The 26,455-nt window shown below is 42.8% G+C and overlaps 1 protein-coding gene across 3 annotated transcripts in view; it reads left to right on the forward strand.

Moving 5' to 3' along the window:
• Positions 1-13,734, forward strand: part of CEP57L1 (centrosomal protein 57 like 1) — a 69,616-nt gene extending 55,882 nt beyond the window's left edge. For all 3 annotated transcript variants that reach the window (XM_082252058.1, XM_082252059.1, XM_082252060.1), the window contains 3 exons: positions 5,059-5,288; positions 8,366-8,510; positions 13,355-13,734. In XM_082252058.1, the coding sequence (XP_082108184.1) occupies positions 5,059-5,288; positions 8,366-8,510; positions 13,355-13,588 (609 nt within the window). In that variant the 3' untranslated portion in view covers positions 13,589-13,734. The remainder of the gene's footprint in view (positions 1-5,058; positions 5,289-8,365; positions 8,511-13,354) is intronic.
• The last annotated feature ends 12,721 nt before the right edge of the window (positions 13,735-26,455 follow it).

A 26,455-nucleotide genomic window follows, 5' to 3' on the forward strand; every position in this document is an offset into this window, starting at 1 on the left:
TTTAGATTTTGGTGTCATGTACATAAGTGTCAGGCTCAGAAGCAAGCCTAATGAGGTCTGCTTTCTTTATACTTTACCATACTTTTACATTGCATTGACTTGCTTATAAGGTAAAGTGGTTGTTAGGTCACTGAGTCTTCTTTCTTCAATCCCCTCTGTTACATTAACTGATGTGCCCCAGTGTATGTGTTTTTTAAAAATAAACCACCATATACCTTATTACTGCTTGGTGCACACGTGACCGGCCACCTCTCGCCTCTCTCGATCTGATGGCTACAGTAGGAGGGGCCGAGAAACCCCTGCTGACATCAGCCAGGAAGAGGAGAGTAGAGGGGTGGGCGGTCACGTAAGGTATATAGCGACTTATTTAAAAAAAACAAAATACATACACTAGGGAACATCCTTTATTGTAACAGAGGGAATTGTAGAAAGAAGACTTATTTTACCAGCAGGGGGGAGGGCTGGGAAGCAGAATAGAGCTGACAGGCAGGAAGGGAGGGGGAGAGAGAGGACAGAGGAGAGCTGTGGATAGCCGAGGCACGTAAATTGACCATGGTTTCACGGCTCAGTAGCCATGATAAACTATGGTCAGTTTACAGGGGGGGAAACCAGACAGGATCAACCAGGTATTTTAGATGATGCATAGGAACCAAATGGCACAGCACCAGCACTGTTCTGTTGTTCGTGCTTTAAAGGAACAGGATTTTTTTTTTTTTTTTTTTTTTTTTTTAAGGGTTACAAGGTCTGTGCACTGGTGCATAGTCAGGTTGGAACAGGAAGGGCCATCCCCAAACTGTTCCCACAAAGTTGGGAGTATGAAATTGTGCAAAATGTCTTGGTATGCTGACGCCTTAACAGTTCCCTTCACTGGAACTAAGGGGCCAAAACCAACCCCTGAAAAACAACCCCACACCATAATCCCCCCCCCCCCCCTCCACCAAATCATTTGGACCAGAGCACAAAGCAAGGCCCATAAACACATGGATGAGCAAGTTTGGGGTGGAGGAACTTGACTAGCCTTACCTCAATCCAATAAAACACCTTTGGGATAAATTAGAGCGGAGACTGCGAGCCAGGCCTTCTCTACAACATGAGTGCCTGACCTCGCAAATGCGCTTCTAGAAGAATGGTCAAACGTTTCCATAGACACACTCCTATACCTTGTGGACAGCCTTCCCAGAAGAGTTGAAGCTGTTATAGCTGCAAAGGGTGGGCCAACTCAGTATTGAACCCTACGGACTAAGACTGGGATGCCATTAAAGTTCATGTGTGTGTAAAGGCAGGTGTCCCAATACTTTTGGCAATATATTATGTGCACCTTTTGCACAGTGTGTAGTCTAAAATTGACACCTTCCTATTTTCTTCCCTTTTAGTAGCTGGAAATGTAAAGAATCTATATGAATATTTAAAGAAGCATTCAGTTAATGCATTTGTGTAGACAGAAGTTGGGGTGTAATAATGCCGGTTTGTGTATCCAAATGGGCTAAAGGACATTTGTACAAATTTATCAAACATTTATATTGTGAATGCTAAAATCCTCTAGGACAATGTTCATGTCACTTATGTAACTCTTTCACTGCAGATTTGTTATATTCATGACGTTTTACTCGTCTCTAACAGCTAGTAGAAAGTCGTTAAAATGATCTGTTACTACAGCAGAGCCTAGATAGGGCTGGATCTGCTCTACCCTCTTCTGCCATTTGCAGCAAAGCTTAACCAATTCAATATGGGTACTTTCACCCGTCCCTGCCCAGGCCAATTTTCAGCTTTCAACACTGTCGCACTTTGAATGAAAATTGCGCGGTCATGCAACGCGGTACCCGTATGAAATGTCTATCATTTTTTTCACACAAATAGCTTTCTTTTGGTGGCATTTATTTTTTTTTGCAAAATAAACAAAGACCGACAATTTTGAGAAAAAAGTTTTTTTATTTTTCTTTGTTTCTGTTATAAAATTTTGCAAATAATCTTTCTCTTCATAAATTTAGGCTAAAATGTATACTGCTATATTTCTTTGGCGCAAAAATATCCAAAACCAATGTATATTATTTAGTCTGCTGGAAAGTTAGAGTCCATAATCAATCAATCCTGATGTACTGATGGCCTATCTCAGGACCGTACAGATATCCTCCAAATTACCTCTTCGAAAGCAGAGAGAATGGCAAGTTTTTTGAAGTTGCAGTTTTTTGGGGAAAATAGAGAATTTAAATTGACACTATTATTATTATTTTTTTTTTACATTCACCAGTACAGTACTTTCATATAACAGGTATGGCGGTGACCAGGGACATGGACTGTTCACAGTATAAAAAAAAAAAATATATTTATATATATATATATATATATATATATATATAATATATATATATATATAACATTTTTAATGTTTTTAAATATATATTTTTTTAATTATATACTGTGTCCAGAACAATACTGTGTTACCATAGTAACACTGTACTACTCTGGGGAGGTGATCAGGACATTTTTATTTTATTTTACACACTATAATTACTTATAATACAGGCAGTCCCCGGATCACAAACAAGACAGGTTCTGTAGGTTTGTTCTTAAATTGAATTTGTATGCATGTTGGAACAGGTACAAGTGTAACTCCAGCTATAAAACATTTTAGGTTTTTTGGATAGTATAGTTAACACTCTTGTAAGGTTTGTTTTGCTGTCTGTGCCCCTCTAAAGAAGATTTCACCTCTCTTTTTCTATTACTGTGAAAATTGGATTTTGAAAATTTTGGGTTGTCATGGAAACAAGGATTGGTGATAAAGCTTCAGTGGAAATACCTTTTTCCCATGATATCTCTTATAGCAGAGAATTTCCTCTCACTTCCTGTTATATCCTTCCATTTGTCATTATGAGTCGTATGTAAGTCGGATGCTTGAAACTCAGGGACTGCCTGTAGGGAATTTAACTCTTATAAAGCAACCCTTTTTTCATAATGAAACCTATTAATTTAGTGTTGTGATTAGCTGTGATTGGCCACAGATAATCACTCAGTACCAATCAACACGATAGTCACATGATCTTTCCCTGTTCTTTGGCATCTGCATGTAAAGATCCTTGGGAAGAGCTTCTATTGCTCTGCTGACTTATGCTCTCTAAGGTGTTAGTCTGGCCAGCCCTAATTGGTGCTGTGCCAGCCACATGACTAAAAAAAAAAAAAAAAAAGTTTCAGAAGAGCAATCCTAATTAGAATATAAAAAAAAAACGTTTCCAGTCTTTATTGAACATAAAATGTTTGTTTTGGTGCTTTAATATGGTGTAGACCAAGTAAAAGATGATTTAACACTAGCTTTCATTATGTTCAGATGGCATCTGCAGCCAATGCTTCTTCCTCTTCTTTTTTTTTTTTTTTTACAGGTATTATCAATTACATGTGATATATTGATGATTTATTTTAAACTGGAGCTTCTTTTATGAGTTTCTTAGTGAATGTATTTAATCAGCATAATAAATCCAGTACCATAGTGTTTAACAATAGGAGGACATGGAGGATGAGGGAGGAGAGTGTTGTTTACCACTATGCATACGCCCACATGTTTGACGCTATAGTCATGTGGGCTGCACAGAAAATAAAAAAGGAGGAAATTAAGAGCTTAGAAGGGAACTGAAATTCAGCATGCTCCATAGAGAACTCCAGCTGGTCTAAAAAATCTCAGTCTGCAGTGGGGACAAAGAAAATGGGAGGGACAACAAGTATGTTTCACTCTACACAAAACAAATACTTTTAGTGCATGGGTGTCAAGCTTAATTTAATCATGGGCCGCATCAAAGAGCCGGTTGCCCTCAAAGAGCCGGTTATTTCTGGGTGCATTAAATGCAGAGTTGAGGAATATGCTGCGTACAGAGTGCAGAGTTCAGGATTATGCTGCTTGCAGAGTTCAGGAATATGCTGCTTGCAGAGTTCAGGATTATGCTGCTTGCAGAGTTCAGGATTATGCTGCTTGCAGAGTTCAGGATTATGCTGCTTGCAGAGTTCAGGATTATGCTGCTTGCAGAGTTCAGGATTATGCTGCTTGCAGAGTTCAGGATTATGCTGCTTGCAGAGTTCAGGATTATGCTGCTTGCAGAGTTCAGGATTATGCTGTTTGCAGAGTTCAGGATTATGCTGCGTGCAGAGTTCAGGATTATGCTGCGTGCAGAGTTCAGGATTATGCTGCGTGCAGAGTTCAGGATTATGCTGCGTGCAGAGTTCAGGATTATGCTGCTTGCAGAGTTCAGGATTATGCTGCTTGCAGAGTTCAGGATTATGCTGCTTGCAGAGTTCAGGATTATGCTGCGTGCAGAGTTCAGGATTATGCTGCGTGCAGAGTTCAGGATTATGCTGCGTGCAGAGTTCAGAAATGTGCTGCTTGCAGAGTTCAGAAATGTGCTGCTTGCAGAGTTCAGGATATATGTACAGAGTGCAGGGTTCAGGGGTGTATTGTGTAGGGTGTTGCTGTCTGTAATGTGGAATAAACATAAGATTTTGTAACGTAATATGGTTTACTCTTCTTTATTTTTTATGTCTACCTGTTCCAGTCATTCTCTGAGTGCAAATATGCTGCGTGCAGAGTTGAGGATTATGCTGCGTGCAGAGTTGAGGATAAGGCTTCGTTTCCACTGCTGCGGCTACAGAGTCGTGCTACTTCTAGCGCAACTCTGTAGTGTTACTTGTTCGCGGCTTTCAGTGCGACTTGTCCCTCATTAAAGAAGGAAGTCGCACTGAAGTCGGCCCAAAAGTAGTGCATGAACTACTTTTCAAGTCGCCGCAACTCAAGTCGCGGCAGTTAGAACGGGCCGCATGGAAATTAATGACATTTCACTTGCTGTGCGACTTGACATGTGTCAAGTTGCACAGCAAGTCGCAACAGTGGAAACGGAGCCTTATGCTGCATGCAGAGTTGAGGATTATGCTGCGTGCAGAGTTGAGGATATAGGTACAGAGTGCAGGAATATGCTGCTTGCAGGGTTCAGGGGTGTGCTGTATAGGGTGTTGCTGTCTGTAATGTGAAATACACATAAGATTTTCTAACGTAATATGGTTTACTCTTTATTTTTTAAGTCTACCAGTTCCAGTCATTCTCTGAGTGCAAATGTGCAGAGTGTTATGCACATGATAAAGCATCAAAGCCAGAGCCCACATTCCACACAGACCCGTTCGAAATCTGCAGGACACAAGCCATTTGGGCTTGCTGAATCAAGCAGGACTTCAGCCTGTGCAGCACCCACTACAGGGGATAGTCTGACTGATCTACTACTTGCTCTACAGGGCGAGTTGGAGGACTTGAATTTGTAAGTATAAAATGTGCTGTTTCTGGTAATTGTAATATTTCATGCTTTAATAATACTGTATTAATATTCACCAACGTTTGTCTGCTGTGCTATATTTAGCTTTAGTTTTGATTATAATAAAAACATTTATTTTGGTATAGTAAAATGTGTTGTCAGTCACTGTATCAATCAAAATACATCTTGCTGTAAGCAAATATACATTCCTCAAAAAATACAAATGTAAATAGCCCATAAAAAGGTTGGTTTCTTTCATATCCATTAAAGGAAACAGGAAGTTTTTCACCTCTGGGTTACGCTATCAACTACAGGAGGGTTGGTTGTTTACCAGGCCAACCCAAGATAACTCCTCTTACTACCTGCATGCCTTTTTTTTTTGCTGGTGTCCTAATAGAATGGATGTTTGTTCAGCACAGCTGCGTGGAAGACTAACCGATTTTTTTTCTAGTACACAGTTTTTAGTCCGAGCAGCTGGCATTGTCCAATGGCCTGTCCTGTCTCTGAACACTCAGTTTGTAAATTAGCTGGTCCCCGTTTCATGTTGATTTTGCTACAGAATAGGTTAACGCTGTGGGACTGAGCGCTCATATATTACCCCCTGGGTAGAATATCGTACGTGTGCGCTCTCTTTATTGGGATACAGTGTTGAGAGAGCATTCCCCTGTTGCTTCTTCTGCTTGCAAAGAGCCATTATGAACTTCGATCTTTAATCCATTCTTGTTGCACACCTAAAGTGACTTTGATCACCACTGGCCATTATCTGCTACTTGGATGTCTGTTTTGTGAGTGCCCAATGTCTTTGCATCATACATTGAATGTTGCCTTACTGCCATCTATAGCAACATGTCGGATTCTAGACATGAGGGGGGGGGGGGGGGGGGAGGGCAGTCCTGCGGTAACAGGTACTACCAAGATTACACTCTTCTAACCACTCCAGGACAGTTTGCAGTATGCCTACAGATGGTGCTGACATAGATGGTGATGGTGAGTCCACTATTGGTGGTACCGTCCATCTTTGAAATGAGGGATTCCTCAAAATGATAGCGCCTAGCAATGCGTTTGGAAATAGCAGGGCTCATTTACGGACGACCCTATTTGGGCAAGGGAAACCCTTCACCGTTTTTGGTAGGCTTGCTAGTACCAAAAAAGGAATATGAGTCTCAGCTACCAAAGACTCCAAAACTGCTGATAATGCATCTTCACAAGTGGGGTACTGGAGGGTCCTGCGGCCACCTCGAGGGGATCCATGTGTGGCAGGGTTCATGTAACAAGACACTTGCCAGCAAAACACAAAAAAATTAATTGCAAGAAAATTTTTTTTTTTTTTTTCTAACTTAGTCCCCCAGCGCAGTAGCGCCCCTCAGTCTACCTGCTTGGACCCCTCAGAAAGAGAGAGAGAGACCCCAAGGCTCACCTGATGCACAGAAGTTTCTTATCAACCTGCTTCCAGCACTGTCTGTTACAGACAGGAAGTCTTTGGCTTGCTTTCCCTGGGCCAAGGAGGCGGCTCCGCCCCTTTACACGCCTTCCGGCGCCTCCCAATTACTCCACGAGGTGTTTGGTCACCTCAAACATGGCCGCCCCCATGCTGGAGACACGAGGCTACGCCAATATGGCGGCCTCGTGCGATCTGCAAGAAAATGGCGGCGGCCTGTGTAGGATAGCGGCGGCTTGCAAGCTAGCAGCGGCCTGCGGGATGTGTGCATTCGGCCTGTGCGGCCTGCGGAAGTGCCTCGGCCTGCGGGAGGTGTCCTCGGCCTGCGGGAGGCTGTGTGGCCTGTGGAAGTGACCGGCTTTCTGGAGGGATGGCGATCTGTGGCTGCAGTAACTCAGGCATAGGCATCGGCCTGTGTACACACTATGACAGGTAGGATACCTCTATACCTCAATAGTAATGCCTTTTAGTAGTCTGCCACTGACTTCAGTCACCCTTACAGTCATATAGTGACTTTAGATAGTCAGCTCCCAAACCAAGCCTCCTGGTTTCTATTCACAAAAACCACACTCAAATTGGGGGATCTGTGACCTGTTATAGGATAGAGGGGAGACCCAGAAAACCGAGTGTCCGACCATCCCAGAGAGGGGCCCGCGTCCACCAACAAACCCGACAGGGGGAGAGGGGGAACATTCTACTCACCATACCGGAACCAGGCGGGCGCCAACTCCTGACAGAACCCCTCTCCACCGGGGTGGGGGGGCTGTCGACCAATACGGACGCCGTGACTCTGTTGGTCATTGGCGTCCAGGCGAGACGTTTAACTCGCAGGGTCAGTCCCCGTCCAGTGGGACTATGTCGCAGCCGACCCAGCGCGGAGCTATGGCCTGCACGCGCTCGTAGGCTGAACTGGGGTGACCACTGGATCTCAACATCCAGCCCGTCGCCCAGTTTCAGCGTACTTGCTTGAAGATCTCACAGGAACACTGGAGAAAAAAAGCTGTCTAAAAAAGTATTTCTAAAAAAAAAATCCTGCCAGGACCAAAGATCCTAGCAAGGAATCTAGGTCCTTACTCCTAACTAGACAGAAAAAAACTGATTTGCTGTAGCAGGAAGTGAGAGGATATACCCTCTGGGACTGCCCCTAGGGTGTGGCCAGAACGTTTTCTTTCCTGTCTAGTCCTACTCCTGTAGAGGGCAGTATAACCCGAGTTGATATTAATCAAGGAGGACTACGTCTGTCAATGAGCTTAAGAGAAAAGGATTTTACGGTAAGATTTTACAAAAATCCATTTTTCTCAGATTTGCAAGGCTGCCTCCTGCTCTTCTTTTTACAAATTCTCCAAGTTCTTTAAGGTAAACTTTGGGTTCTTATCTGATGTCATCATCAGGGCATAAGGTTCTTCAAGTGGCTCTTTGAACTGTACAGTTGGTAGTCCCATGTTCTGTGTTTTCTGGGGCCTGCTAGTGTTTGCTGTGCTACCCACACCTCCGTCAGAATGCTTTAGGACATGCTGAAGGTGAAATACTTCCTGTACCCCTCAATTGACGAAAGAGAATATAGGATTTTTGTACTGACCATAAAAATCATAATCCTAATTCTTATCTCTTATATATGTATATATTACTTTTTTTTACCTCTAAGTGAACATGATGAGCTGTTGAAGCAAATAAATGAAACAAAAGACATTGATCTGCGTGAAGATTTAGAACGGGAGATGGAGTGCCTTGTTAAACAAATGGAAAACAAAAGTGACCAAATACTGAAGCTAAAGAGACACCAACAAAATGTAAGCTATTTGCCATATCGTATAATATAGGCTTTATGTCTATAGCATATTGCATTACTGTATATACCATCATGATAGCTATATTATTGAATTAATATATGGATATTATGTTTACCCTTCTCTATTTCATAGATCTTTTGAAGTTTTAAAATAAAAAATGCAAAGGTTTTTGTTTGGCTGCTACCTTCAGCAACCATTCTGTTAAGTGTGCAAAGACATGTAGTGTCCACGGAGATTGTTTTGCTATGCATTACAGCACAAAATGTTTCTTTTATTTTTGAATTAACTAGTCCCAAAAGATTCAGTTGGTTAGGAATATAATTCCAGAAGTTACAGATCACAGATGTTCCCTAAAACGTATATATCATAGTTGGTAAGGCTCGACTCAAATTCACCTATGGCACTGCTTCCTCGCTTGCCAAATCAGTGAGATGTTGCTGCTCCCTCACTAATAACTGAGACTCTGCACAGTTTCAAGGGAGTGACATCTCTAAGGTAGGAGGAAGTTGCATTTTGGGGACTCAGCAGCAGTGGAATCACCATAGTGGCTTGGTTGGTTTAGCCCTATTGCTGCTAAGCCAACACTTTAATCCAAGCCACTGTGACAGGTAGGGTTTTAGGGAAACTCCACAGAAATATATAGATGCATCTCCTAAAATTAGAATATCATCAAAAAATTACACACAAAGTGATACATTTCAAGCATTTCTTTCTTTTAATTTTGATTATGGCTTACAGCTATTGAAAACCCAAAATTCAGTATCTCAGAAAATTTGAATATTCCAGAAGACCAAAAAAAAAAAAGATTTTTAATACAGAAATGTTGGCTTACTGAAAAGTATGTCCATGTACAGTATAGTAAAAAGTCAGTATTTGGTCAGGGCTCCTTTTGCATACATTTCTGCATCAATGCGGCGTGGCCTGGAGGAGATCAGTCTGTGGCACTGCTCAAGTGTTACGGAAGCCCAGATTGCTTTCATAACGGCCCAAAACTTGTCTGCACTGTTGGGTCTGGTGTCTCTCATCTTCCTCTTGACAATACCCCACAGATTCTCTATGGGGTTTAGGTCAGGCAAGTTTGCTGACCAATCAAGCACAGTGATACAATGATTATTAAACCAGGTATTGGTACTTTTGGCAGTGTGGGCAGGTGCCAAGTCCTGCTGGACAATGAAATCAACATCCCCAAATCATCACAGACTGTGGAACATTTTGCATTTAATTTGGAAATGAAGGTCCCAGAGTCTGGAGGAAGAGTAGAGAGGCACACAATCCAGGTTGCATGAGGTCCAGTGTGAAGTTTCCACAGGCAGTGATTAATTGGGGGGCCATGTCACCTGTCACCACACCCCTTTAAGCCATGCCCAATATTTAGCGCAAGTTAAACAATACCCACTTTTGATCTTGTACATGGGCCCATTGATTTCATGATATGCCTCGGCTTGTGACTGCTGGCTAAATGCAATGTAAGTGGTGCAATTTTAGCTTAAGTCACTGACCTGGAACAAGCATCAGGAAAGTCAACCTGAAGTAAGAGCTCCTAATTTGCATACCTGTTCTAGGTCATTGCCTCAGAAAGTACTGAAACCATTGGAATAGCCAGGGGCTGGCTGGCTAGTACTTTGGGTTAAGGAGGTTTGCAATGGCAGCCTGCATACTTTCTCAGTAAAGGTTTCCTTTAACCACTTGACCTCCGATTTACCCCTTCTTCCTGACCAGGCCTTTCTTTTTTACAATACGGTACTGCTTTACTTTAACTGACAATTCTGCGACACTTAGTGTTCTCTGCTAAAAATATGCACTGTCACAGTACCTATGACACTGGTAAGGAAGGGGTTAACATCAGGGGCGATCAAATGGGCTCAGTGTATTGGGGGAGGTGCTTTTACTAGTGGAAGACATGGATTGGTGTTTATGGTTTACAGAAACACAGAATCCATGTCTTATGTTCTGACAGAATGACAATCTGCCTTGTTTACTTTGTTTTGTTTTTTTAAGTGCTCATGTATGCCCATTGCAAAACTATGATGTTTAATAATTATAACAATATGTGCAGCGCTACTGAATGGTTACCCATAAGGTACCCAAATAATAGATACTTAAACCATGTAGGAATTTCATATACAGCTGCAAGAAAATGTATGTGAACCCTTTGGAATGATATGGATTTCTGCACAAATTGGTCATAATATGTGATCTGATCATCATCTAAGTCGCAACAATAGACAATCACAGTCTGCTTAAACTAATAACACACAAAGAATGAAATGTCGCCATGTTTTTATTGAACACACAATGTAAACATTCACAGTGCAGGTGGAAAAAGTATGTGAACCCTTGGATTTAATAACTGGTTGAACCTCCTTTGGCAGCAATAACTTCAACCAAACGTTTCCTGTAGTTGCAGATCAGACGTGCACAACGGTCAGGAGTAATTCTTGACCATTCCTCTTTACAGAACTGTTTCAGTTCAGTAATATTCTTCGAATGTCTGGTGTGAATCGCTTTCTTGAGGTCATGCCACAGCATCTCAATCGAGTTGAGGTCAGGACTCTGACTGGGCTACTTCAGAAGGCGTATTTTCTTCTGTTTAAGCCATTCTGTTGTTGATTTACTTCTATACTTTAGGTCAATTGTCCTGTTGCAACACCCATCTTCTGTTGAGCTTCAGCTGTAGACAGATGGCCTTAAGTTCTCCTGCAAAATGTCTTGATAAACTTGGGAATTCATTTTTCCTTCGATGATAGCAATCTGTCCAGGCCCTGACGCAGTAAAGCAGCCCCAAACCATGATGCCCCCACCACCATACTTCACAGTTGGGATGAGGTTTTGATGTTGGTGTGCTGTGCCTCTTTTTCGCCACACATAATAGTGTTGTGTGTTTCTTCCAAACAACTCAACGTTGGTTTCATCTGTCCACAGAATATTTTGCCAGTACTACTGTGGAACATCCAGGTGCTCTTGTGCAAACTGTAAACGTGCAGCAATGTTTTGTTTGGACAGCAGTGGCTTCCTCTATGGCAGTGGTTCTCAATTCCGGTCCTCGGGACCCACTAACAGGCCAGATTTTAAGTATTACCTTGGGGAGATGCAGACTAGAATACTGCAATCACTGAGCAGCAAATGGGATCACCTGTGATGTAATTTAGTTATCTTGCAAACGTGGCCTGTTGGTGGGTCCCGAGGACCGGAGTTGAGAACCACTGCTCTATGGTATCCTCCAATGAAATCCATTCTTGTTTAGTGTTTTACGTATTGTAGATTTGCTAACAGGGATGTTAGCATTCGCCAGTGACTTTTGTAAGTCTTCAGCTGACACTCTAGGATTCTTCACCTCATTGAGCAGTCTGCGCTGTGCTCTTGCAGTTATCCTTTACAGGACGGCCACTCCTAGGGAGAGTAGCAGCAGTGCTGAACTTTCTCCATTTATAGACCATTTGTCTTACCTTGGACTGATGAACAGCAAGGCTTTTGGAGATACTTTTATAACCCTTTCCAGCTTTATGCAAGTCAACAATTCTTAATCGTAGGTCTTCTGAGAGCTCTTTTGTGCTAGGCATCATTAACATAAGGCAATGCTTCTTGTGAAAAGCAAAACCAGAACTGTTGTGTTTTTTTTTTTTTTTTTATAGGGCAGGGCAGCTGTAACCAACACCTCCAATCTCAGCTCATTGATTGGACTCCAGTTGGCTGACATCTCACTCCAATTAGCTCTTGGAGATGTCATTAGTCTAGGGGTTCACATACTTTTTCCACCTGCAATGTGAATGTTTAATAAAACATGGCAACATTTCATTATTTGTGTGTTATTAGTTTAAGCAGACTGTGATTGTCTATTGTGACTTAGATGATGATCAGATCACATTTTATGACCAATGTGTGCAGAAATCCATATCATTCCAAAGGGTTCACATACTTTTTCTTGCAGCTGTATGGAGTAATCCAATGTGAAAATATAAAGAAATATGTTAGGAATACCCGTATGAGTATTAAGACATATAGAACTTCAAAAAAAGTGATAAAGCAAAATAGTGACACGACAAATCGCAATTAAAGTGACATGACATTTAAGTAAAGGGTGCGAAAATTATAGTCCATAAATAAATCCAAATAAGTGTATAAGAAAAGAATCTTCAAAATGTGCTCCAAATGCATACTGAGTTAAAACCCATGACCAAAAAATATTGTTGTGAAGAAATTATGGGTATTCCTAACATATTTCTTTATATTTTCACATTGATTTAATATTGGATTACTCCATATATGAAATTTCTATTAGTATCTATTAATCGCTACCTTAAGGGTAATCATTCAGAAGCGCTGCACATATGGTTATAATTGTTTAGCCAATAGCTCCCGCTGCTATCAATCTGCCCAATGAGGAGGATGACAGTGGCTGGAGACACAGCTCTTGTGAATGTCCCTGGATCAGATTGAGCTCCGGTGAGGAAAAAGGGGGGGGGGGAGCTGCAGCACAGAAGGTTTTTTCACCTTAATGCATAGAATGCATTAAGGTGAAAAAACATAAGGCTTTAGGAACCACTTTAAGTTTCTGCTGGCTGTTGGAAAGGTTCCTGTCCCAGGTGGAGTGATATCAAATGCACTTTGCCTGGGACAAAAGCCAGCGCTATAGAGGAAGCATCGGTATATGCGCCTCCTCCATCCATTCTGATGCTCTAGTTCAGCAACCTGCCATTCGAGACCAGGAGGTTGCAGGCCACATGTTGAGCAGGTGCTCTATACTATTCTTACTTCCTGCTAGTTTGTGTATAGTAGGATCACATCACTGTATATATTTTTAACCAGCGTTCTAAACCTATGTATTGAAATGTACCTTTTTTCAGGTTCTTCGGCTTAAGAAGGCAGCTCGGTCCATGAAGAAACTTTCCTCCAAAGCCAGATCTGCTGTCGCAGGACAGTCTGGAAAAGCAGACAGTGATGTCACCGCTGGGAAAAAACAAGAGGCTCCAGTAAGAGGCACTCCAACTCCCAATAGCAAGGCTGCCCTGCAGCTGTTGAAAAATGTGCAGAAGATTCAAACAAATTTAAAGAAAGATGATATCATGTGGGAAAAGTGAATTGTTTTGTATATATTGCTTTTTGCTGTGTGTGTGTGTGTGTGTGTGTGTATTTCTAAGATCTACATTCTCAATCCTGTGTGTGTACAGTGACTTCCAGTGCCTATTTATTGTTAATATTTTAAATAAAGATTTTTAATTTCGTGTATTTTGGATTCAGAATAACGTACGTATGTGTAGTTTTATGCTATTAATAATTTATTCAATTTCTACCACTGCTTCGTTTATATGTTCAGAAGAGGTCTGCTTATTTGAAGTCAGCAATACAATTTTATACTACGTTATTATGCCTCAGCCACATGTCTTTTAGATAAATTGATACATCAATGTGACATCTGTAAGTTCACACCATACGCGCATGAAAACTGATGGGAACTGAAAGGAAAACCGCGCAGATTTCACTTGCAGAGACATCAGTTTCATATCGGAGTACATCCGTTTTTATGCACGTTGGCCTCATACTCCTGTGTGACCGATGCTGCATCTACCTAGGTAAGTATGATTCTACAATAAAAGAAATCCCCTTACCTCTCAAGTTAAGTAGGAAATGTTGGAACCCCTGTCAACTTTTTTTTTTTTTTGTCTGTGCTTCCTTTGCAGATTTTTCCTCACTTTCTGTCTGGTAAAACGTTACTAGAACAGAAAGGGGAGGGAACCTCTCTATTGGAGCTCTGAGTAGAAGTAAAACCTGACTGGGGTTCTAATCCTTCCCACGGTTATCTAAAACTAAATAAAATTGGCCGGACATACATCTTGAAATAGAGCAGGATTGACAGTCACATTGACTTAAAATGATACTAAACACGGTTTAATTTACATTATCCCTTCTGTTTCTGTATCTGGAGGAAGCCACTGCAATTAATAAAAATAAATAAATAAATCTAAGTACCAATATACAGCTGTCACATGATTCAGCTCTTTCCCAGCCGTTCTGCAGGGAAACAGTGGCAGGAGGAGCTTCTAGTCCTCTGCTGCTGGTCACATGTTAAACAACAACAATACAGAGTAAGCATAAATATCAAACTGTTTTAAATTGCCATACAAATATATATTATAAATCGATCTTTATTATTTTTTGTCAATAACATGGTGTGGGCGAATTTCTGCCAGTCACAGGCTGTGTCACACCCCTCCAGTTTCTGTCTTAGAGTAAGAGGGAGGTGAAGCCTCCATTATTCTACATGTAAATATCCCACCCCCATTGTGTTTAGCTGGTTAGTGGGCATAGAGGAGGGAGGGAGTGGGTTGTCATTTACCACTTTGTATACGCTCACATGTGTGACTCCTATATTCACATGGACTGCTCAGATGTGATAGGGAGGAAATGCTCAGCATAGAAACCCACTGAAAACTACTGAGGGTACGCAAAATTCTTAGGTGAACTGGAGAAATGAACAGAAGGGGGAGAGAGAGAGCAGCAGGATCATCCAGGTTTTTTTTTTTTGCAGAATACCGAAAACAAAAGCTCGTAGTGATTAAGTATGAAAAGCATGTAATACACCAATTATTGATGTTTGTTTTTTTTTTTTTTTTTTTTAAATGTTGGTTTAGTGACACTTTAGAGTATATGGTAACACTTTGGTTTGCTCCCTATTGCTCTATTAAATATACCATTGAAGGTGTTTTCTTTAACCACTTTACCACCGGAGGATTTTGCTGTCTTCCGTCCAGGCTACTTTTTGCGATTCGGCGCTGTGCGACTTTAACTGACAATTTCGCGGTCGTGCGACGCCGTACCCAAACGAAATTTACGTCCTTTTTTTCCCCACAAACAGAGCTTTCTTTTGGTGGTATTTGATTACCTGTGCGATTTTTACTTTTTGCGCTATAAACAAAAAAAGAGCGTTTATTTTGAAAAAATAACAATATTTTTCACATTTTTTTTTATATGAAATTCCCCCCAAAAAAAATGTAAAAATCAAATTTTTTTTAAATTTTTGGCCAATTTGTTTTCTGCTACCTATGTTTAGTAAAAAAAAAATCGCAATAAGCGTATTTTGATTGGTTTGCGCAAAAGTTATTGCGTTTACTAACTAAGGGAAAGATTTCTGTCATTTTTGGTGTTTTTTTTTTAACGCGTAATGGCGGTGATCTGCGATTTTTTTTTTTTGCGGGACTGCGACATTGCGGCGGACAGATCGAACCCTTGACTGACATTTTTGACACTTTTGGGGGTACCAGTGACATTTCTACAGTAATCAGTGCTATATATATGCACTGTTACTGTAAAAATGACACTGGCAGGGAAGGGGTTAATTTTATTGGAGAGGGAGGGGTTAATGTATGCCTGGTGCTTACTGACGTGTGGGGGGGGGGGGGAGGTGACTGTGTGACAGAAGGACAGATCGGATGTCCAGCTATGCTGAACACTCTGATCTGTCAGTCCCTGTCACTATGGAGATCCGCCCGCTGTGTTTACACACAGTGGGCGGATCTCCAGACTCGATCCCCGACGATCGGGGCAGAGCAGCGGCAATCGCCGCTGCTCCTCCGCTGGCCCGACTCCCGCTGTGAATGAACACAGCGGGAGCGAGCCTCCGGCGGCGCGCGAGCGCCGCCCACAAGGGGCGGAGTCCAGCGACGTAGGTCTACGTCGCTGGACGGGATCGCGGCACTTTGCCACAGTAGCCTCCATGTGAGCGGAGGTAAAGTGGTTAAGTATATCTATCTGATAAGTGCAAAATATATATATCTATTGATTCTGCCTGAAATCTCATTGACTAAAAACTTTTGGTGCTCTCTGCCTTTGCTGCGCTTATCAGTAAGCACTCTTCCCATCTTTTTCTGTGGACTACAGAAAAACCTCCATGTTACAGTGATGAGGAGAAGGGGAGGTGGTCTCTAGCTCAAAAACACTTCATGTCCAAGGGTGAAAACCCTTTTCCATAAATACAGAACAATAGATGAATATTGTCATCCTAAAACAGGAAGCAGAATAACCAGGGAAAAATAGGAAAAAAAATGAATGCAGCCAACACATCCTAAGTAGTGGTAAGCTGCAATATATTACAGAGCTCCGACAACGGATGGAATGCATGAGCGGTGACCGCATCTATACAGTTTCTATGGGGCATCCATTGTTGACTGTCCTTCCTCTCCCCTGAATTCAGCCGCTGGGAGCCAATCCCATGATTGGACTAAAGTGCCATGAGTAGGTAAGTATAAGCATCTTTCTTCTGCAGCAGGCATGTCCAAAGTCAAGCCTGTGGGTTGCCTAAATACGGCCCCAGCAGGTATTTTTGGAATAAAATCTATTGTGGCCCCTGTGAATCCTTGAACGCTGCTCAGGACCCCTGGGATCTCTAGATCTTTCAACGCCGTGGGACTGCACGTATGCCATATTAGTTATTTTAAATACATAAAAATATAAATACAAACAAGTCGTGCTAAGTGATAAATAAATAAATAGGAATTAATATGAAAGAAAGTCCAAAAAATAGAGAGATCATGAATCTTGAACAAGTGAAGATTGTATAGATCAAAATTGATGCAAATAGGAAAATCCACAACTGATAGATATTCTGCTTACGAGAAACTGGTAAATAATGTACATATATGCTGATCACACTCCGCCAAGTGTAGTAGACCCGTAGATAATCAAGGCACCGAAACCCAATCCGGTAAGGAACAGTAGATTTGACGTGTTGGTGACATCAAACGACTCAAAGGTGTAATCACCATATAAGGTAATTAACATGGAATGACAAAAATAAACGCCATAGCGTAAAACCAAACAACAATAAGTGAAAAATAAAGAGAGAGCAAAGGGTGCACTCACAAGAGATGCAAAAGATTGTGCCTTCACAGATAGATATGTGAAAAAGGAAATAAATCACCGCTGTGCTTGTGTCACAACCTATGTAGATACTCCTTACCGAAATGAAAGTTATGCCCCGTGCAGATTATCTGCAGACTTTTGTCTGCAGACTTACCTTTTCTATGTAGTGCAAGGGCCTGCCGGATTGCATACAAATTGAAAGGGTTTAGGTTTGACCTCATATTATATGGTTTTGGTAAGTCTGCAGACAAAAGTCTGCAGATAATCTGCACGTGTGTATGGGGCATAAGTGTACGCTGTATAACATCCAACATGAAGAAGAAGATGTGCAGCAAAGAAATGTGTAGTCTCCACACAATAAAGGGTACAAAGAGGCGAGACTCACCCCTATGCTAAACTACCACCAGTATAAAAGCTCCTTACCAGATGTCAGTAGGGAATCAGCCTGTAATTCAGAGGGCAATCTGATAAATATTGTATCTGGAGGGAGCCTGAAGACCTCAGGGAATCACTCAGCATAAGCCAATGCACATATAGACCAGTGTGAACCACAATCATAAATAAAAAACGCCATCGCGTAAAACCAAACAAACTAATAAAATGCCAACAAAATACACTCACATAGATGAACAGAGTATAACGCCTTGGATGAAAGGATAAAGCTGCCGGCTGGTCGGCTTACCGCCCGCACTTCCTGGACGCAGAGGGCGATGTCAGGATGCTGTGACCCGACGTGTTTCGTCACAACTGGCGTTATCAAAGGTCTGACGAAACGCATCAGATCACTGCGTGCTGATGTCACCCTCTGCGTCCAGGAAGTGTGGGCGGTAAGCCGACCAGCCGGTGGCTTTAGCCTTTCATCCAAGGCGTTCTACTCTGTTCATCTATGTGAGTGTATTTTGTTGGCATTTTATTAAAAAGTTTGTTTGGTTTTACGCTATGGCGTTTTTTATTTAGGATTTCGGTTCACACTGTTTTATATGTGCATTGGCTTCTGCTGAGTGATTCCCTGAGTTCTTCAGGCTCCCTCAGAATGCAATATTTTTTTTAGATTGCCCACATATAAGCGCTTTATGAACCCACCGATGATGATTACTGATGGCAGCAATAACAGCCATGAATGATGCAAATGTAGTAAACAGAACATTGAAAAGTTGACAGGACAACCATACGCGAAGCAGGCACTCCCCTGCATTGGGTCACCGCACATGCTGCTCACCACCAGTGGCTCAATAGCAGTTCAAGCCTTGTTTTGGTCCTCCCCCCAGAGTCTGACGTCATGTCCTGGTCCCCTTCCCTGACGGCACTCCTCGTGGGTGATCGGAGCGGCCACAGATGGCGATCCTCCTTGCCTCCTACATCGGCATTGTTTTGACCCCTTTTCCCACCTTCCCTGTCCAGGACTGAGGCATTCCGTTATCTCCTCACAGCGCGAGTAAGGCACAACTGTCCACACTGCTACATTGTTCCTGGCTGGTTTTATGCCTTCACACACTCTGGATTGTCACCAAGCTGTGGGCTTTGAAAACCCCTTATTTTGGCTTCACCATTGCAGATCCAGCAGGGGTCATTGTACAGGGTGTACTGCTGTTTTATACATACATTGAACTGATTTTGAATAAAACTTTTCAATGTTCTATTTGCTACATTGGCATTATTCATGACTATTATTGCTGCCATCATTAATCATCATCAGTGGATTCATATAGTGCTTATATGTGGTTAACCCTTGTGTGACTGATTAGGGAGCACGCATGCTCCGAATTGAGATGAATACATTGTAAAATCTCAGTTAATATCAGTTGGTCTAAATCAGTTATAAATGTAGTTGGACACAACATGTATACTTGGTGTTATGTTCCTGGTCATATTTTTTTAACTTAAAAATTGACAGACAACCTTTATTACCAATAATATGTAATGTACTTTACAATGTTCCTGACATATATTTCAGCTTCCGGGATTTTATTTTCATCTTGCCTTCAGATATGAAAGGCAGAGTGATTTAACACCTGTTTAGATTTGTCATCCATGTGACGAAATGAAAAGTATGCAATAAACTTTGCATAAAATAGTTAATTTGCATTTAATTTTAATGGTCCAAAGAATGTCAGGCAAACTGGTCAGCCCTCACGCATGTTCACTTCATCAAATCTGGCCCTCTTTGAAAAAAGTTTGGATAGTTAGTATAGACTCTGCATGTATAGCATTTAGAGGAGTATGCAAGTAAACTCAGTGTATTGGCTAAAATATTCATTAATTCTAGACACTGAAATACATTTACACGTATATGTGCATACATTATGCCAATATTCTCTTCTCCAAGCACAGATTCAGGGCACTTTTTATACCCCGTAGGTCTCATTCACACAGAGCTTTAAAAATGCTGCCTTTACAGGCGCTGTAAAAGCACCTCTTTGTAAGTCTATGTATGTATGCACACAGCAGACACATTAGAAGAGGAGCGTTTTTACAACAGAAAAAGAACCCCACCAAAAGTATGTTCAGGAGAGGAGCTTTGAGCAGAAAAAACGTACAAACACACTTAAACGCACATAAACACTAGAAGTGTCTAGCAATTGTTTGTTATCCCATTCTTCGCCATCATAAATTCTGGGCAGTAGAATGCATTTACTCTCAAAGTAATAGTATATGTGGCATTTGGCACATTTTTATGCCACATTTTCCTGCCAGAATTTCTGGTGTTCAGAGGGACTTATTCAGATGCTCAGTGTGCATGAGGCTTTAATGTTGCTTTAAAAATGTATCTAAATGACGCAATGTGCATGGACTGACTAATATAGAGCTGTGTTCAGAGGCATAAAAAAAGGGCCGGTTCAAACAATTTCTGCATGTTTGTTTTTGATGGGTTCTGATGCATTTTTCTTATTTTTTTTTTGCATCTCAATTGAGGACATGTTCATACTGGTGTGTTTTTTCATCTCAGTTAAGAACGTGCGTTCTAGTAAGTTTTTAATGCATTTTGTCACGTTCCAGATGTATTCCATACAGAAAAAAATTCAACATGTCCTACTTTTGTTGACTGCACTAGAGAGCACTGCATTGGTGTGAACTAGTACAATTAGAATCCATGTTAAATCCTGTACATGTGTTTTTGATGCAGAATAAAAAACGCACTGGACTGTATCTGGTGTGAACCAGCCCTCAAGGCAATGTTTTTTCTGCTCATGTGCATAAGGGCTCATGCACACAGGGCATTTTTATTTCTCTTCAGAACGCCTTTTACTCCCGGCAGGAAAAACAGCTTATAAAAGCGCCTAAAGCTTTGTACGCATGATGAGATTATCGGACAAATGATCGCCTGCTTTTTTTTCTTTTTGCATTATCGTCACCATAGTCTCCATATTAAAAATGAGTAGGTTACTAAGGTACGAAAATTCTTGTACAACAGAATAAAAATTTGGAAGTGATGTAATGTATTTGCATTGTATTTTCTGATGAAATGTACTTATTAAATGAAAATCGTACAATCTGGTATTATACAGGAAACATTTTCGTGTTTGTCCCTTTGTATAATTTTGGACCAAAGCTGTGTACTAACGATCAGATTATTGTACGATTGCATCAAAAGCAGTATTTTTTGTACAATATTCTGATCATAGGCCGGGCACACGCTATTCGTTTTTTTTTTTTTTTTCAACCTGCAAAATCTGTCAGCTCCGGACGGAACCACTGTTCTAACTATGCAAGGTTAGTTCAGCGATGTCCCCCGTTGAGCTGTTGTGTTCTGACAGGGGGATGGCACAACATTCCGATCAGCGCACTCTGCCATTGGCTGAGAGCGCTGATTGGGAGTTGGTTGGCTGCTGGTTTTCCAGCATGCATGTCCGACAGACCGACATACACATTGGCAGAATGTCAGCCATTTTTTTTTTTAACTGGCTGTTGTCTCCTGACATTTGGCCCCAGTGTACCCAGCTTTAAGGCCCCTTTCACACGAGCCATAACAGTTTTTCTTAGCAGAGGATCTGTCCGCTGAACCCCTTTTGAGCTGAGCAGAGCGGCTGGATGACGGGTCCGGGTCTGTTTTTATCCCGCTGTCCGTTTACACCTGACTGCCCTCCAATCTGATCCAGCCAGATGGAGGGGAACGGATTCCCCTCCTGTTTGTTTTTGCCAGATCGGATTGAGGGTAGCCAAGTGTAAACGGACAAAAGTCGGCTAATGTCTGACTGCTCATAGAGAATGAAGATTCAGACCCGATTGTACCTCTTGTGTGACAGGGGCCTAAATCAGCATATTGCACATGCGTTTAGGCGGGTCAAGTGCTTGAGCATTTATGAATTCCATTGCCCAGAATATTAATTTATTCTGGCCATTGGCATGAATGAAGGCTCAAGCGCTAAACGCACCCAGTAGTTAGACAGGTGAAGAGTTTTTTTCTGCCAAAAAAACTCCTTTCCTGAACAACATGCAATATTATGATGAGCTGTAATATATCCATAGCCCTACCTGACAACACACTGATTGAGCACTGTTGGATCTGCAGTGGTATAACCCTTTAGTTTATCCTAATAGAGTTTAGAATAATAGTGATCAAAGCATTGCATTATAGGGTACAGGACGTTCCCATCACCTGCTCATTACAGAGGGCTGGCCCCATACAATGAGCAGACGGAGAAGGATTTGCTGTGTCAGTGTACAAGTCCCGGCTGCTCCCTGCACTCACAGGCGTGTGTACTGGGGTTGCTATGGAGACCGGGGAAGCGCTGCCACTCACACCTACATTGTCCATACACTGATCTGATACACAGAGCGATCTCCGATCACTGATCTTATTCTAACCATCACACATCCATCTCGGATTTGGAAGAGTCTGGCAGATCTCCCGCAGGTAATATATGACACTAGATTGCATTTGTTTTCATTTAACTGATGATTGCCCACTGTTTTTACCAAGGAAAAGTCACTTGTAGGATGAGGAAAGTCATTGTTCACTGAATCAGAGGAAAAAGGGAGCTGTTGGAGGAAGAGACTAGAAGAAGTTTCAATAGAATGGCCAGGGAAAGATATAAATGGGGAAATAAACAAGAAAATATCTAGCAAGATTAGTAAAGAGTAAAAAGGCAAACAATTACATAAAAAAAATAACAACCGGGAAATGGTTCATTAAGTCCCGGTTCACTGCATACTTTATACGATTGTCTGGTTTCTTATGTTTGTATTTCTGAAATGTTTCCATTTTGCCCCGCTGTACCCTCCTCTGTGTTCTAATAAAGTTATATTTGCAAAAAAAAAAAAAGCCCCGGTTCACACTTCTGCGATGCGGGAATGCTGCGAATATGCAGCGTGTTCCCGCATCACATCCGTACCCCTGGCAGTTCACACTGCTATATGCGATACGAGGGTGTCAATTAAAAGTTAACGACACCCCCAGTTGAGATCGCATATCGCAGTGTGATCTGCAAGTTCACACAGAATCGGATCGTACTAGTGTGAACCACTATGCGATCCGATTCTGCTGCGGATAAAAAAAAAAAAGGTCATTTGCGAGTTTAGTGCGGATGCCGTGCGAATTCAGCCATACAAACTGTATGGCTGAAATTTGCACCGCACAGAGATCGCATGAAATTTAGGAGCAGTGAGCTCCGAATTAAATGCGATCTCTGTGATCACACTAATGTGAACCGGACCTTAACAACAGAAATAGCCAAAGCATTTCAAAGCTATTATAATAATTTATATACTGTACGCCAAAAGGAAGCTCCTGAAGTAGATCAGTATAGAAAACAAAAGATACAACAATATATTAGGGAAACAAAACTGCCCAAATTAACAACTGACAAACTATCAATATTAGAGACATCAATCACTCAGAAGGACATAAGAGAGGCCCTAAAAATTTCTCCGACTAGACCAGATGAGTATACTACCCATTATTATAGGAGGTTTAAGGAAATACTAGTCCCAAAACTCTGCATATATATGACTGAGATAAGAGAAAAGGGGGAGCTGAGAGTAGAATCACTGCAGGCCCATATAACGGTGGGAAAGATGCAGCCCTATGCTCCAGTTATCGGCCAATAGCTCTCGGTCTTCATTGAAGGGGGCACACTGCTCTCTCTGCATTGAAAGGGGACACGCTGGTCTCTCTGCATTGAAAGGGGACACGCTGGTCTCTCTGCATTGAAAGGGGACACGCTGGTCTCTCTGCATTGAAAGGGGACACGCTGGTCTCTCTGCATTGAAAGGGGACACGCTGGTCTCTCTGCATTGAAAGGGGGCACGCTGGTCTCTCTGCATTGAAAGGGGGCACGCTGGTCACTCTGCATTGAAAGGGGGCACGCTGGTCACTCTGCATTGAAAGGGGGCACGCTGGTCACTCTGCATTGAAAGGGGGCACGCTGGTCTCTCTGCATTGAAAGGGGGCACGCTGGTCTCTGCATTGAAAGGGGGCACGCTGGTCTCTCTGCATTGAAAGGGGGCACGCTGGTCTCTCTGCATTGAAAGGGGGCACGCTGGTCTCTCTGCATTGAAAGGGGGCATGCTGGTCACTCTGCATTGAAAGGGGGCACGCTGGTCTCTCTGCATTGAATGGGGGCACGGCACGCTGGTCACTCTGCATTGAAAGGGGCACGCTGGTAATTCTGCATTGAAGGGGGCACGCTGGTCTCTCTGCATTGAAAGGGGGCACGCTGGTCTCTCTGCATTGAAAGGGGGCACGCTGGTCTCTCTGCATTGAAAGGGGGCACGGCATGCTGGTCACTCTGCATTGAAAGGGGGCACGCTGGTCTCTCTGCATTGAATGGGGGCACGGCACGCTGGTCACTCTGCATTGAAAGGGGCACGCTGGTAATTCTGCATTGAAGGGGGCACGCTGGTCTCTCTGCATTGAAAGGGGCATGCTGGTCATTTTGCATTGGAAGGGGGCACGCTGGTCTCTCTGCAATGAAAGGGGGCACACTATACCTTGATTACTGAAGGCCCCTTTCACACTTTTGTGACCTCAAAGTCACGCAATTTTTTACAGTGTTTTTTGCTGCAAAGCAATGCCTATTACATTTTTCTGTTTGCGCCCCCCCAAAAATTTTGAGCACCAGCCACCACTGGCCCCGATGTAGGCTGTCAGAGACTTGTGAAAGGTAAGAGGAATCGTGCCAGGCACCCAGGGGGAACATGGCCCATATTTGCTGCTGGGTGTCCTGGATCCCGGGGGCGCCACAACTTCCCACATTCCTGTTTAATTGGGGACTGGAGGGATCTTCTTTCGCGCCTGTCAGGACTGTAGCATGGAGCTGAGTGAAGTGCTGTGAAACTCCTCCCCGGCTCCATGCTACAGTCCCGACACTCGGAGCTTCAGCAGCACAGGAATTCAAATCAATCCGCATTTGTGTGAGAGCTGGGGGGGGGGGGCACTAGTAAGTGAGAAGGGGGGGAACTAGTGAGAGCTGGGGGGGGGCATTAGTAAGAGAGGAGGGGGGAACTGGTGAGAGCTGGCGGGGGGCATTAGTAAGAGAGGAGGGGGGAGTTGGTGAGAGAGCTGGGGGGGCATTAGTAAGAGAGGAGGGGGGAGTTGGTGAAAGAGTTGGGGGGCATTAGTAAGAGAGGAGGGGGGAATTGGTGAGAGAGCTGGGGGGGGCATTAGTAAGAGCCCCTTAAGCCCCTACCATCAAGACTTTAGCCACACCCACATTTTGCCGTTCCGCGCGCTGCAGCTCACTAAAGCCCCGTACACACGTACCGATTGTCGGCCGTAAATATTCGGCCACCGAACGATCGGCCGATTGTCGGCTTGTTAGTATGATGCTTCCGACAACCGACAGCGCATTTTCGGCCGAACAGAATCGGGTGTGCAGGCATTAAAATTTTTGTTGGCCAACACCAGAACGGCCGATTGTTCGCCAGTCAGTACAGATTTCGGCCGACAGACAGCAGATTAGCAAGACTGGGCATGCTCAGAAAAGAAAAAAGACAAGGAAAGTTAACCATCACATGACATCACTTCTGCAGTCGGCTGTTGTTGGCCGACAAAATTCGTGTGCATTCTTTTGCAGTTTTCAACAGACACGACAGCCCTGGACAAAAGACGGCCGACGATCAGTACGTGTGTACGGGGCTTTACTCCCTCAATTGTTCCTCATTCTGAAGTTCAAAAGTTGGGAGGTATGTACATGTCAGTATACACAGTGCAGCACACATACAGCTCAGTACACCCTCCATACATGTCAGTATACACAGTGCAGCACACATACAGCTCAGTACACCCTCCATACATGTGAGGATACACAGTGCAGCACATATACAGCTCAGTTCATCCTCCATACACGTCAATATACATAGTGCAGCACACATACAGCTCAGTACATCCTCCATACATGTCAGTAAACACAGTGCAGCACACATGCAGCTCAGTACCCCCCCCCCCCCCCATACATGTCAGTATACACAGTGCAGCCCACATATAGCTCAGTACACCCTCCATACATGTCAGTATACACAGAGCAGCACACATACAGCTCAGTACACCCCCCCCCCCCATGCATGTCAGTATACACAGTGCAGCACATACAGCTCAGTCCACCCTCCATGCAGGTCAGTATAAACAGTGCAGCACAGATACAGCTCAGTACACCCTCCATACATGTCAGTATACACAGTGCAGCACATACAGCTCAGTCCACCCTCCATGCAGGTCAGTATAAACAGTGCAGCACAGATACAGCTCAGTACACCGTCCATACATGTCAGTATACACAGTGCAGCCCACATACAGCTCAGTACACCCTCCATACATGTCAGTATAAACAGTGCAGCACAGATACAGCTCAGTACACTCTCCATACATGTCAGTATACACAGTGCAGCACACATACAGCTCAGTACACTCTCCATACATGTCAGTAGGCACAGTGCAGCACACATACAGCTCAGTACAACTTTCATATATATGTCAATATACACAGTGCAGCACACATACAGCTCAGTACACTCTCCATACATGTCAGTAGGCACAGTGCAGCACACATACAGCTCAGTACAACTTTCATACATGTCAGTATACACAGTGCAGCACACATACAGCTCAGTACACTCTCCATACATGTCAGTAGGCACAGTGCAGCACACAT

Source organism: Pelophylax lessonae (assembly GCF_965119305.1).
Source record: "Pelophylax lessonae genome assembly, chromosome: 3".
NCBI classification, from domain to species: Eukaryota; Metazoa; Chordata; class Amphibia; order Anura; family Ranidae; genus Pelophylax; species Pelophylax lessonae.